This window comes from Malaclemys terrapin, chromosome 3 (assembly GCF_027887155.1).
Source record: "Malaclemys terrapin pileata isolate rMalTer1 chromosome 3, rMalTer1.hap1, whole genome shotgun sequence".
NCBI classification, from domain to species: Eukaryota; Metazoa; Chordata; order Testudines; family Emydidae; genus Malaclemys; species Malaclemys terrapin.
In genome coordinates, this window is record NC_071507.1 from 9568463 (window position 1) to 9582836 (window position 14374).

Here is a 14374-nt window from a genome sequence, read left to right on the forward strand (position 1 = left end):
CTTACACATCACATCTGAATCTGACCCAGAGTCTTTAAGGAATATGCTTGTCTTGATCCTTATTCTTCAAATCTGTATTTTAAAACTATCAACAAACTTTGTTTAGAAAAGGCAGCATAATGACCTATTTATTATCTCAATTGTTCAGGTCTAAAGATTAAACAAAAAGCATTAAGCATAAGATCTTTTCCAGAGCACCAGCTTCCACTTTATTTTAAAGACACAAAGAAATTAATTTTTTTTTAGAGAAACAAAGAAATCAATAATTGCAAGAAAGAAAACAATTATTTTCAGAAGTAAAATAAGTGCCAAAATATCTTTTAAAAATGGGATTAAATTTTAATCACAACTAGATATGTGTAAAATTCCAGGAAGATGAAAAATCAGGCGTAGTTACCACTGTGTTACTCCAGTTTTATGCCAATGTTACCGTATAGAAATCAATGGTGTTTCACCGTCATAAAACTTCAGTAACAGAGAGATGAATCAGGCCCTAGATGTATTATTTTATCTGCAGTGCTCTTTCACGACAATAACAAGTTATTAACAAAGGATATTTGGGAAAGCAATATCAAATGTGTTCTGTTTTATTTGGCTTTAAGGGTGATTAACTATTGGTATTGGTTGTTGTTAACTTTCTGCTGCAATAAATTATTGTGTGCATTTAATGTGTGCAACTTCTAATTTTGCCTTGGCCAAATACCACTTACAGTTCTTTGACTGCATGTTATAATTAGACTTTCATTTCTTCACAAGTTGCTGGAGAATACGGCAATTAGTCATGCCAGTCAGAGAATCCCTCATCTAATTTCATGGAATGCTTCTTCTGCCTTTCCATTTAGATAGAACATTATTTTTCTTCTAGATGTTCATGATCATTCAGGCCTAAATACCAGTTCATAATGCTAAGTACTTTTATAGCTTCCACTTCCGGAGAATTTATGTAAATCCTGGTCTCATGGAAGTCAACTCCCAGTTATTTCTGTGGGACCAGAATTTTCCCTATAATTCTCAGCTATTAGATTTGTCTTCACTGAAAATTTTGGGTGAAATCCCGGTTGCATCAAAGTCAATGGGAATTTTGCCATTGACTTCAGCTGGTACATGATTTTACCCTGTATGCTTTGGTCATGTCATTTTTCTTAGTGACTTTTAGATCACCTGAGGTAAATATTTGTTACTACCTTTCAACATTTTCTCCAGAAGGACTTAAACCTCATGGAATTTGATACCATCTGAATTAGCTCCTCCATTTTCCTTACCACTATTCCAACATGTGGAACCATAACCTGCGTGTCATTTTCAACTCTGACCTCTCTCTTGCTCCACAGATCTAGATTATGTCTAAATCTTGATGATTCTTTGTGCACAACATCTCTAAGAGACAGCTTTTTTTCCTCATCCAGACAGCTAACACACTTATCCAGGCTCTCATCATCTCGTGTCTTGATATGGCAACAACCTTTTATCTGGCCTTGACAAAGGCAATTTTGCCCTGTTCCTATCCATTCAGAATGCTGCTATTAAGATAATTTTCCTAGTCTGATGCTTTGGCCACGTTTTGCATTTCTCCACTGGTTCCTCCTTCTCTATCACATCAAACATTGGCTGCTTGTATTAACTTTCAAGGCCCTTCATCGTCAATCCCCACCCTACTTATCATCTCTCTTTCACTGTCAAACTGTCAAAGCTCGCCTCTGATTGGCCCATGATGCCAAACTGCCGTGCCCATTTGTTAAACTTTCAAACATGTACCTTCATACCTCCCCCGTCTGTCTGTATTAACCTGTTTTTTTCTTGTCTTATATCGTAAGCTCCTTGGGTCAGGGATTGTCTTTTTATGTTTGTACAGCACCTAGCACAATGGACAGGCCTGGATAAGTGCTTTTTTAAGCAAGGCTGCAGAGGCGATCCTGGCAATTCCAGGCTGACAAGCCTCACTTCAGTACCGGGTTGAAACTATAGTAAAGAACAGAATTATCAGACACACAGATGGTGTTGGGGAAGAGTCAACACAGCTTTTGTAAAGGGAAATCATGCCTTACCAATCTATTAGAATTCTTTGAGGGAGTCAACAAACATGCGGACAAGGGTGATACAGAGTACTTAGACTTTCAGAAAGCCTTTGATAAGGTCCCTCACCAAAGACTCTTAAGCAAAGCAAGCAGTCATGGGAGAAGAGGGAAGGTCCTCGCAAGGATCTCTAACTGGTTACAAGAGAAGAAACAAAGGGTTAGGAATAAATGGTCAGTTTTCAGAATGGAGAGGGGTAAATAGCAAGGTTCCCAAGGGATTTGTTCTGAGACCAGTGCTGTTTGACATATTCATAAATGATCTGGAAAACAGGGTAAACAGTGAGGTGGCAAAGTTTGCAGATGATACAGAGTAGTTAAGTCCAAAGCAGACTATGAAGAGCTTCAAAGGAATCTCACAAAACTGGGTGACAAGGTAACAAAATGGCAGAAGAAATTCAATGTTGACGAATGAAAAGTAATGCACATTGAAAAACATACTATACATCAAAAATGATGCGGTCTAAATTCGCTGTTACCACACACGAAAGAGATCTTTGGGTCATTGTGGAGAGTTCTCTGAAAATATCTGCTCAATATGCAACAGCAGTTAAAAAAAGCTAACCGGATGTTAGGAACCATTAGGAAAGGGATAGATAATAAGACAGTAAATATCATAATGCCACTATATAAATCCATGATATGCCCACATCTTGAATACTGCATGCAGGTCTGGTTGCCCCACCTCTAAAAGATTTATTAGAATTGGAAAAGGTACCGAGAAGAGCAACAAAAATAAGTGGTATAGAACAGCTTCTGTATGAGGAGAGATTAAAAAGATTTGGACTATTCAGCTTTGAAAAGAGATGACTAAAGGGGGATGTGATAATATTATAAGATCATGAATGGTGTGGAGTAAGTGAATGGGAAAGTGTTATTTACCCATTCACATAACATAAGAACCAGGGTTCACCAACGAAAGTAACAGGCAGCAGGTTTAAAACAAACAAAAGGAAGTATTCCTTCATACAATACCCAGTCAACCTGTGGAACTCATTGCCAGGGGATGCATAAAAGTATAACTGGGTTCAAAAAAGTACTAGATAAGTTCATGGAGGATAGGTCCATCAATGACTATTAGCCAAGATGGTCAGGGACACAACCTCATGTGCTGGGTGTCCCTAAGCTTCTGACTGCCAGATGCTGGGACTGGACTACAGGAGATGTATCACTCGATAATTGCCTGTTCTGTTCATTCCCTCTGAAACACCTGGCATATGGACCATTGGTCTGACCCAGTATTGCCATTCTTATGTTCTTATGTAATGGGGTTCTGGTCCATGACTAGGTCCTTGGCACTGATGATAATAATCATAAAAATGGAATATCTTTAATGATTCACTAAGGCATCCAGTATTGTGTGTAGATTTTACAGTGTAGAAAATAATTATAATGTTAAGATACATCATCATTCAGTCATGAATATTGAGGTCAAAGGCAGCATACTGAAAAAAACAGCACTAAGAAATGGACCCACAAAATGGGAGCGGGGGTGTGTGTAAAACATTTAGACCCTTGAAAGCATTGGAAAGGCCTCAGAAAGACCTTGAGTTTTGAAGTGAGATTAATATAAGGTATCTAAAAATCTGAAGACAGACATCTCTATAATTAGAAACATACTCATGACCTAGCAGCTAAAAGGTTAAGTAATCCTTGGACAGTATCCCTCTAAAACCCATTTTAAGATTAAATTTAATTAAAGGCAAACTCACCTTGCCATTTTCTGCTAGAATTAGTTTTACAAATATTAATAGATGTCATGCTCTCCGGAGTGGCTCACAGCCTTGAATGCTTACCTCAGGGCAGACACCCCAAACTGATGGTGTGTTCTAAAATTAGAGTTCACCAAGCCAGTAACAAATGTGAACTCCTGGATCACTATTGCAGTCCCCTTAGCCTTTCCAGTCTATCTTGCCACTCAGACAAACTGGACGTAGTGATAAATGGTCACTTACACTAAAAATCACACCACATTCAGATTGCTTCCAGTCCCAAGAGACCAGCCACTTACCCCAGACCAACTGGTACCCTAGATCTTACACCAAAGACAGCATCTCTAGCAGTCCTGTAATAAATTAGCTAAAGGTTTATTAACTAGGAAAAAGAAATAAGAGTTATTTACAGGTTAAAGCTAGTAAACATATACACACAAATGGCTTACCAGCTAAATCCTAAGAGTGATGGAGCTGTAGTGATCTGTCAATTCAAAGTGTCTTTCAGGGAGAACCCTGGAGACTTCTGCCTCTGTTGAGAGTCTCTGGCCCTGTAAGGGTTCAAACAGGGAAGGGTGAGATGGAAACTTTTTGTTTTATTTCCTTCATTCAGCTTTCAAGTCCACAGGAGGAACTTCCTTGCATGTAGCATTTCCCAGCTGTGATGTGGCCATTAACCAATCCTTTCTATGGTGATGTTCCTGGATGGCCCATCTGATTTTGATAGTTCTTCTGGATGGGCGGGTGGAGTGGGGGACGATTCCCACGCCTGGGCTCACTACTTCAGAGCAAACATTTTCAAAGTTATAAAGTAAAATCTACAGATTTTCTTATCACATGGAATATCGACATTACAAGTGAGATTAATGCATGCAATTTACAAGCATTTCATCAAGTAAAAAACACTAAATACATTCTTATAAGACTAATGCCTATTTTGAGCAAAACTAACATACAGGTGAACTTTTCTGGTCTTCAGCTGTGAGTCTCTTCTAATACCTGCACTCTTGGCAAGAGTTGGCACCTGGTTTGCCAGAGATACAAGAGTGTTTTTAGCAAGATTTCTTTTTCTGCATCCTCTTTACAATCTTTTAGACTGTAGGCTCTTCTGGGGAAGGACTGTGACTTTATGCATGTCTGGTACAGCATTAGGCACGCTGGTAACAGTTCACAAATAATAGGCTATTATTATATGTAATGCCTAGGAGACCCAGTTATAGAGTAGGACTGCATTGTGCTAGGCGTCGTACATACACAAAACAAAAAGAATGGTCCTTCTCCCAGAATTTCACAATCTAAGTAAAGGGACAAATATCGGTTTGTGTATTTCCTGCTTAACACAAAGGGAATGTCTACATTATCTGCCAGATTAGCGGGCAGCAATCGATCCAGCGGGGATCGATTTATCGCGTCTATTCTAGACGCGATAAATCAACCCCCAGCGCTCTCCCATCAATTCCTGTACTCCAGCACCGTGAGTGTGAAGACATCGCGGTGAGTAGATCTAAGTACGTCGACTTCAGCTACGTTATTCACATAGCTGAAGTTGCGTAACTTGGATCGATCCTCTTCCCCCCCAGTGTAGACCAGGGCATATTGAATGTTCAAAGGTATTATGCTCCTCCTTTATCTTGTAAATAAAGTCCTTTGCCTTTGCACCTTTTGGGGGTTTCTCCATTTCCCATACTGCTGGTACAGTTCCATACAGTACGGATCATTACTGCATGGCTCAGTATGTTATAAACTGTCAGTTCTTCACACATTGAGAACTGAGATATATGTAGAGTTAGATGTGGGGTTAGGACAGGATGGTACAATTTCCTGCTACTACTACTTCTAGTGAGGATAGTTCTAAACCTAAATTCTCTCTGAAGTGCTGTAAGATTTCGCTGTTGTGTAGGAGTGAAATTCTCACTACCTCCAGACATCTGGGTGATTTTTTTTTCCGTTGATGTGCCCTTTTAAAATCTAATCTTATGCCTGTTCCTAAGTTTTAGATAAATGTGGGGTTTGGTTTAAAGGGTACAGGCTTTGAACATCATACTGTCTAGGAGTGTGGATCCATTAAAAATACATACTAGTTGAGAAAATGAAGATGAATTTGCCTATAATAATTTCCCCAGGGAGGCCAGAGTTATAACAAATCCCCACTCACCCACCCACTTTGCACAGAGAGCTAGGGGTGTTTTGTGCACCCTGTCTGTTTTGCCAGTTAAATAAGGACTACAACATTCTACCTTCACCCCCAAGTCACTGCATTCTCCACCAACCATTCCCTTGAGGGTTCTTAGCTCTCTTGGCTTCCTACGCACCTTTCTAATATTATGCCTGAGGCTGAAACTGCGTATTAACTTTCTTGCAGAACTGGCTAACTTTAAACGACAGCATTAACAAAACACTGCAGTGATTAAAAATGCAGCAGTTTAAAACCCAGCATAGCTTTGTGGAATCATTTAAAATCTATAACCATATGTATTGTGGACAACTGAAGTTTGTGACTGTTTTAACCTCTGGCTGCTAATGCTGGAATCCCCCAAATGGGAGCAATGCTGAACCTTGGGAGATTCAGATGCTGAGTTAAATGCCATCCAGGCTTGGTCCCATCTCTGATTTACTCACTGTGTCATCCGCTATCTTGAGTACACTGCTGGCACACAATGAATAATTAGTAATCATAGCAAGAGGGCAAGTGGGGCAACTGAATGGGGTATTAGTAATGTGAACAGTGTATGTTGCTGAACTGCGAGTTTATCCAAATACTTTTGGCTAGATTCTCATTTACATTAAGGCTCTTTCACGCTGCCCTAAAGTACAATAGGGCTTTTAAGTAGATGCACCAGTTTATTTGTGTTTGTAAAAGGTTAGTCAAGAAGTAGATTAAAAATTCTTTCTGTCACCTGGGCAGTTGTCCTTTCAACTAGAGCTGGTTGGGAATTTTTGGACAAATTCTTTTTCATTGAAAAATGCAGATTCATCAAAATCCAAACTGTTCATGAAACAGGGTAGGGTTTGATGAGTTTTCCAACTAAAAAAAATGGGGAAGAAAAAATGTTATTTCAGTATTTTCAAAATAAAAAATCCTGTTTTCCTGTTCAAAATGACCTTTAAAGAGATTTTATAAAAGAAAAAAATGTCAAAATTGAAAATATAATGTTTCAAAATGACCAAACCCAAACATTTCAATGACCAAAACTGAATTTTGGGGGGGTTGGCTTTTTTTGGCTTATGAATATTTTCAAAATTTTCAACTTTTTCTCCAAATTGAGATGCCAAAAAAAAAAATAACCCACAATGCTCAAAAATATTCACAAGACGAGAAAACTATTTTCCACCCAGCTTGAGTTTCAACCTTCTGTGAAGAGATATAATTGTAACAGAGGGGTTCCCAAATGTTCTGATACACAGGATTGTAACTTGCCAGAAAAAACCTAGGACCTCACCTCTTTTATATTCATTTATATAGATAATTCTGTTATGAATAATAGATGCAACTATAATTGCTTGGTGTGCCTATATGTCGTCTATGATCTGTGAATAGAAATTGATTTTTGTTGGATTTCACTAGGGAAACAAACCTGTAGTTGAACAGTTTTAACCTGTTCCTGTAGTTATAAAAAAACTGCAGCCGTAGGCTGCATTCTAAGGCTATGCAAGTGGCATTTATTATAACCTATCTGTAGTCCTAAAACTCCCATCACAATGATATCTAGACATTTTTTCACTCTTGGTTTGCACTTCGGGTAAACTGGCTGTAAGCACAGTCTGCTCAGTTTGGCTTATCCCTAGTGGATGTCATGAAAACCACCCAAGTAATTTACTGTAGTACAATATAATATAGGTAGACAAGCATCTGATAAGGGGAAATCTCAACAGTGGTCCACCCTACAGGCTAAAATAATCATCCAGCTACTTGCTCCAGAAGCTTGTTGCTAAGACCAGGTCTACATTCGGAAGATGTTGCTGATCAGTATAGCTATACCAGCAAAACTCTCCTATACCAAAAACGTGTGCTTATGCCTTTTTTCCACACACCATATAAGCTATATCAGCCTAAGCAGAATTATGCCATTATGACTGCGCTGAAAATAGGTCTTTTGCTGACAAAGCTTTGGCAGTACAAAAAAAAAAAAAATTGCTAGCTAGTTTCTAGTGTAGAACTGGCCGTAGGGTGACCATGTTTGAGAAGGTTTCTATGTGACTCTTTGCAAAATGTTGGAAGTGCCATTAAAAAGGAAAATCCCGTTTCTCTTTTTTGTTTCCTCCACTTTTCTTTTTCTTTTTTTTTAACTTGAGACTGTAAAACACAATGGGGGTGGGAGGGAGAGTAAAGGCATAGATATACCTTGAAAATCCTTGATGTGACCTAAAAGTATGATGAAGGAAAACATATTTCAATAGGTTGTCTACAAGAGCCAAACATGTGGAACCATTTATTTCTATCACTCCCACAACTGATATATTCAATTTTTATATTCTGTAAATTGCATGTGAATATTTGTCTCTATGTGACAAGTTCAGTTTCACTATTTATGACTTCACATGGCCAGTGCCTTTATTATACTATTTCATGTATAATCCCTGTGATAAGAGCTGTCAGAGAAGTCAGAATAATTGCATGATGAATCTAGATCATTGTGAACAATTTACAATGATAGGATCAGGAAATTATCCTTTCATCTAGTTAAGGGATATTAGATTTTTCCATTACAGCTGCTTTCAGCCTGCAGTAGGAATAAGTCTCACTTAATTCTATCCTTTCCCCCCTTCTAGCCCTAAGCAGCAAGCCAAAATGGCAGAATATTGCCGATTAATTTTTGGGGATGCACTGCTCATGGATCCACTGGAAAAATACCCAGTAAGACGGTTTGGTATTTCCCTGATCATAAACATATGTATGAATATTTATTTGCATATTTCAGTTTTCTGTTGTTCTTCATATACCACCTTAAAAGATAGAAGCTGCTACCTTTGGGGGTTTGGGGTTTTTTAAAGTAATTTATGCTATTATTGGTTTAAGCATATGGTTTCTGATCTGGAGATTATTGTGATCTAATCCTCTAAATCAAAATTGGCTCTAACATCTACTCTTTTATAATCTGGGCTTTCACATTTGAAATAGTATCAGAGGGGTAGCCGTGTTAGTCTGAATCTGTAAAAAGCAACAGAGGGTCCGGTGGCACCTTTAAGACAAACAGAAGTATTGGGGGCATAAGCTTTCGTGGGTAAGAACCTCACTTCTTGCATCTGAAGAAGTGAGGTTCTTACCCACGAAAGCTTATGCTCCCAATACTTCTGTTAGTCTTTAAGGTGCCACAGGACCCTCTGTTACATTTGAAATAATACTTCTTGTGGTTTTTATTGTAACTATTTCATAGTGCATTTTTTTCTTTTTCTTCTAAAGCACCTCCATTGGTGCTGTGTTGTTTAGCACAGAGCCTACCTGTTGTGCAAACCACGCTTCATCTTAAAATGGGGTTACATTTTGGACTGCACAACTGTACATTGTATCCTGGGGAGAATGAGAAGCTGGCATGGGACCTTTTTATTTATTACACATCTCTCCTTCTTTCCTCTAAGCTTGAAAGTGGCGTTCCCCTTCCAAGCCCTATGGACTTGATGTACAAAATTCTGGTGAAGAATAAAAAGAAATCACAAAAGTCTGCCGACGGAAGTTCAAAAAAGAAGCTCTCTGAGCAGGCGTCCAACACGTGCAGTGATACGTCCAGTGGGTTTGAACCCTCATCTCCTGGAGCAGGTAAAAGTTGATCTCCCAAACACATTACTGCCTGAAACCTAAGGAGCCCAATTGTGATTGACACTAAGTCCTGTTTACAGCACCCTGTAAATGTAAAGGTGCCTCAGTGTAGGTCTAGCCCAATGGCTGGTATGTTACTTACTTAGGGCAAAGTGCTGTCCCCTGACAAAAGGCAAGTCAACGGGCTTTGCTCAAGTAGTCTAAGCTGGGTTGAGGCTCAGGAGTTTTTCCTGCTAATCTAATGACCTGGTGCATTGTGTTGTGTGCAATAGTTTCTAGCCACCCTCCCCACACATGCTTAGAGAGTTTAGTATATGGTTAGCTCCTCCAGCTTGTCCAAACTTGGCCCAAACTTCAACGCAAAGGGAAGCACCATAGAGCAGAGCAGGGAAATGACATCCCTTGAAGGGCCTTTCTGCATCTTAGCTTTGTGCACAGTGAAACTGCAGTGGTTCTGCTGTATTTAAGACAGAATGTAGCGGGGGATTTGGCTCTCAAAGTCCCAGAGCCCCATTCACTGCTGCCTCACATCTAGTAGGGTCACATGCACCAGTGCAAAGTGGGTGTAAAATGCTAGCACATCAGAATGGTATCATTTTGCATCCACTTACTTTGCGTTGGGGAAAATGACTACACAAGGTGCAGGGCAAGGGTAAATCGGGACCTGCATCTTGTGTATATTCATGGTATATTCTCAGCTCAATGCACCAATATTTAACCATGTGACTCCCATTAATTCCCACTCCTCTATATGAAAATACACTGCTCTGTTTCCATTTTACTCACCTAAATAAAACAAATACATTGATTAGCCTGGGCTGTACGTTCCTCTGAGCAGAGAACGGATTCATTTTCCTGAGACACTGCAGTTACCAATACACGGATGTAGATTATTTGCATTTACTTAGCTTCAATTTCTCTAATTATCAACACACTCTGCTCTTCCTTTTATACCCGTAGCTGCTCCCACCCACACGCAATGCACAGTACTTACTGTTCATGCAGCTAGAGTTTACACTCTTTCTAGTGTAAACCTTCTGTGCTGAAGAAGGTAAAAAACTTGCTCCAGGCTAAAACTGGGTAAACTAAGTTGAAGAGCAATTTCCAATAAATAAAATATATAAAAGTATCTCTATCTGCTTTTGATTTGAGAGCAATACATCTATCTACCCGAGTTCACTAAGTTTTGTTCTGCATTCCGATAACAAACAACATTAAATTGTTGTTTTTTTAAGTTCCTGTGTTCTAGTGAGAAACAGGTAAAATAATATTGAAACTAATTATCCAGTACAATTGGTGATTATAGGGATCTTAGCCAATGGGAAGCAGTAGGTAAGAACAGATTTAAAATTTTTATTAAAGTTAATGTTTAAAATCAAATTTACACAAGTTAAGAAGGAAGGTACTGTACCTCTGGGGTCAGGCTTCGGTTATGAGGGATTACAAGTGTCGGTTACAAGGTTCATATACATAGTACATAACCAGCATAGACCCAGATTGGATAAGTGATCTCGGGTACACCACTCATCGAATGTATTTAGAGTCCAAGTCAGTATTGGTGTAGTGAATAAGTACATGGGTGGGGTGCGTCCCTTGGTTTGTCAGGGAAGGAAGGGAGTCGGTTATTTCCCTGACTGGCGTTCTCGATTACTCGACATAGTACTGACGATGTCCCGTGATGTGCTCCATGTATACACCTCTACCCCGATATAACGCTGTCCTCAGGAGCCAAAAAATCTTACTGCGTTATAGGTGAAACCACGCTATATCGAACTTGCTTTGATCCACCGGAGTTCACAGCCCACCCCCCATGGAGCGCTGCTTTACCACGTTATATCCGAATTCATGTTATATCAGGTCACGTTATATCAGGGTAGAGGTGTATGTCGGACACCATGAGCTGTCTCATGAGCCGGGTGTAGCGTCAACCGACTCCGCACGCTCTCAGCACTGGCTCGTTGTGAGGGTCCCACGCGCCCAGGGCTCCCACGACCAGGGCATGGATCTGGACCTCATAGCCCTGGGCAACTGGTGATTATAGGGATCTTAGCCAATGGGAAGCAGTAGGTAATACTACATTTCTTGTTGGTCACTAGCTGATTTCTTGAATGCAGATTTAAAACAGGAAGGTTATCATCATGTATTAGTTGTATCATGATAGCGCATAGAAATCCCATGTGGGATCAGCGCCCCATTGTGCAGGGCACTGTTCACACACATCATAAGAGACAGTCTCTGCCCTGAAGAGCTTGCAACCTAAACAGTTATTATAGGCAGATAGCACGGCCCAAAATTAAGGTTGCCTAACAGTTTTCATTATAAGACCCCGTTTACAGTTGCTTATAACTTTGCCAAACTTTAAGCATTAGGGGTGACATTTTCTATGCCAGGTGTCAGCCTGTCATGTAATTAAAGACTATCGTAATGCATACACACAGGACAGCTGAATTAAGGTAGCACAGGCAACTTAAATTCCTAACTTTTGATTGTGTGATTTTTGCAAGCTTAAAGTTCTTGTAATGTAGGTTTTTAAAAATCTATTATTTCAATGTGTTTATAGCGGTATACAGGACTTGTGAGAATAAGGACTTGCCTTGACAAGCAGTGTTGCATAGTCAATAAAGCACTTGACTGGGACTTGGGAGACCTAGCGTCTATTCTTTGCTTGCCCACTGGCCTGCTGGGTGACCTTGGGCAAGTCACGTCACTGCCTTGTGCCTCGGTTTCCCCTTCTGCAAAATGGAGATAATGATTCTGACCTCCTTTGTTAAGCACTTGTGAGCTCTGTGGATGAAAAGTGCTGAATAAGTGCTGGGTATTATTATTACACGAGAAAGTTGTGCCCGTTTAATTACAGGTGCAATTTAAAACCATTTTACTCAAACTGATGCAAAAGGTGCAGAGACTTGTATTTCATTTTAAGCTAGGCTTTAGTTGAAAGTGATTTGGGACAGTCTTAAAGATGACTCTTGGATGTACTTATAAGCAAAATATAGCAGCAAAATATTATTATTAATAACCCAAAATAAGTGTGTTCCCACAAGGGTTTGCACCTGATTCACTAAGTTGGTTTATAAACTTTTTAAAGTCGCTTTTCTTTGAGTTGAAAATGCGTGTATCCCACCAGCTTCACTGCAGCATTGTATGCTGGCCAAATCATCAGACTTTGAGAAATTGGTTTGGATTAGAACTTCATTTTGGCAAAAGAAAATCTCATTCCTAGCATCGTGGTATTTTGTTCCCTTTCCATATTACCTCTGTTCGTGCATTGGCGGTAGGTTGTTTTTCATGGGCTTGATGTGGACGGATTATTTAGTATAAAGGCCCAAAGCAACTGACAGCTCAAAGCAGCCAAAGTTTGGATAACTGCTAAGTGCCTGGCTAACATTTAAAAATCGTGGGGCAAATTCTTAACCCTTCCCTCTTAGGGTGAAATTCACTATGGTCTGCAGAGGAACTACTCATGGAAAGTTGCAGGAGTGTTAAGGGAAGATGAAGGAGGCATATGGGCTCCCTGGGTGACTGAGTAAAGATGGATTAAAGCTTTTAGAACTAACTCCTCAGCTGATGTGAATCAGCATTGTGCTGTTGTAGTCTGCGGAGCTTTGCCGATTTACACCAACCGAGGAGCTGGCCCATTGCCAGCTGTCAGCAAGTGACCGCTTTAAATGTACAAGCTAAATAAAACGAGCTCCTAAATCTAAAAAGTACGTGAGCGCTGAAAGGTATCCAAAGAGTAAATAAAAGGTGCTCTCCCGCACAAGGTGTTGCTGCAGGTCCTCGGTTGATTGAATCATAGAATGTCAGGTTGGAAGGGACCTCAGGAGGTCATCTAGTCCAACCCCCCGCTCAGAGCAGGACCCCCAAATAAATCATCCCAGCCAGGGCTTTGTCAAGCCTGACCTTAAAAACCTCTAAGGAAGGAGATTCCACCACCTCCCTAGGCAACCCATTCCAGAGCTTCACCACCCTCCTAGTGAAAAAGTTTTTCCTAATATCCAACCTAAACCTCCCCCACTACAACTTGAGACCATTACTCCTTGTTCTGTCATCTGCTACAACAGAGAACAGTCTAGATCCATCCTCTTTGGAACCCCCTTTCAGGTAGTTGAAGGCTGCTATCAAATCCTGCCTCATTCTTCTCTTCTGCAGACTAAACAATCCCAGTTCCCTCAGCCTCTCCTCATAAGTGATGTGCTCCAGCCCCCTGTTTTTGCTAATTTAATCATTTTTGTTGCCCTCCGCTGGACTTTTTCCAATTTTTTGAGCTATATTGGTGCAGTCTAGACTGCTAACAGAGCTGCACAAGCAAATTTTACATTTTTATTCACTGAGACAGGGATTTGCAAAGGGGCCTAAAGCGGTTCTGAATTTCATTCAATATTGGACCCCTAATTCTCTTAGGCTTCTTTGGAAACCCCAGTATCTAGCACCGTCTCTTATCTGACTGCATACATGGTGCTCAAATATCTGTAGTCAGACTCTGTTCAACTATCCTCCCCCCTCCCCCCCCCCGGCCATGGTTTTCATTGTAGCTTCGTCTAACGTCATAAATCCAGATCCTCGGCTGCTGTAAATTCCAGTAGAACTACAACAGTCAGTGGAGCTCTGGCAAGCTGAGGATTTGACCCAGAGTTTCTAAAGCTGTATTAATTTGCAGTATTTTTTTGTAGACCCGTACATGTACCTAAGAGGGGATGCCCCAGAGGGAATGAACAGAACAGGGAATCATCAAGTGATCCATCCCCTGTCGCCCATTCCCAGCTTCCGGCAAACAGAGTGTTCCACAGCTGCAGCTTATGCTGTCCCAGGAGAACCCTTGGAAGTGAGAATTG

At 40.3% G+C, this 14374-nt stretch overlaps 1 protein-coding gene across 3 annotated transcripts in view; it reads left to right on the forward strand.

The window, feature by feature from the left end:
- The window catches only part of PLCB1 (phospholipase C beta 1), a 627096-nt gene that overhangs the window by 460908 nt on the left and 151814 nt on the right, over positions 1-14374 (forward strand). For all 3 annotated transcript variants that reach the window (XM_054022546.1, XM_054022548.1, XM_054022547.1), the window contains exons 13-14: positions 8555-8639; positions 9362-9539. In XM_054022546.1, coding sequence (XP_053878521.1) covers positions 8555-8639; positions 9362-9539 — 263 coding nt within the window. The remainder of the gene's footprint in view (positions 1-8554; positions 8640-9361; positions 9540-14374) is intronic.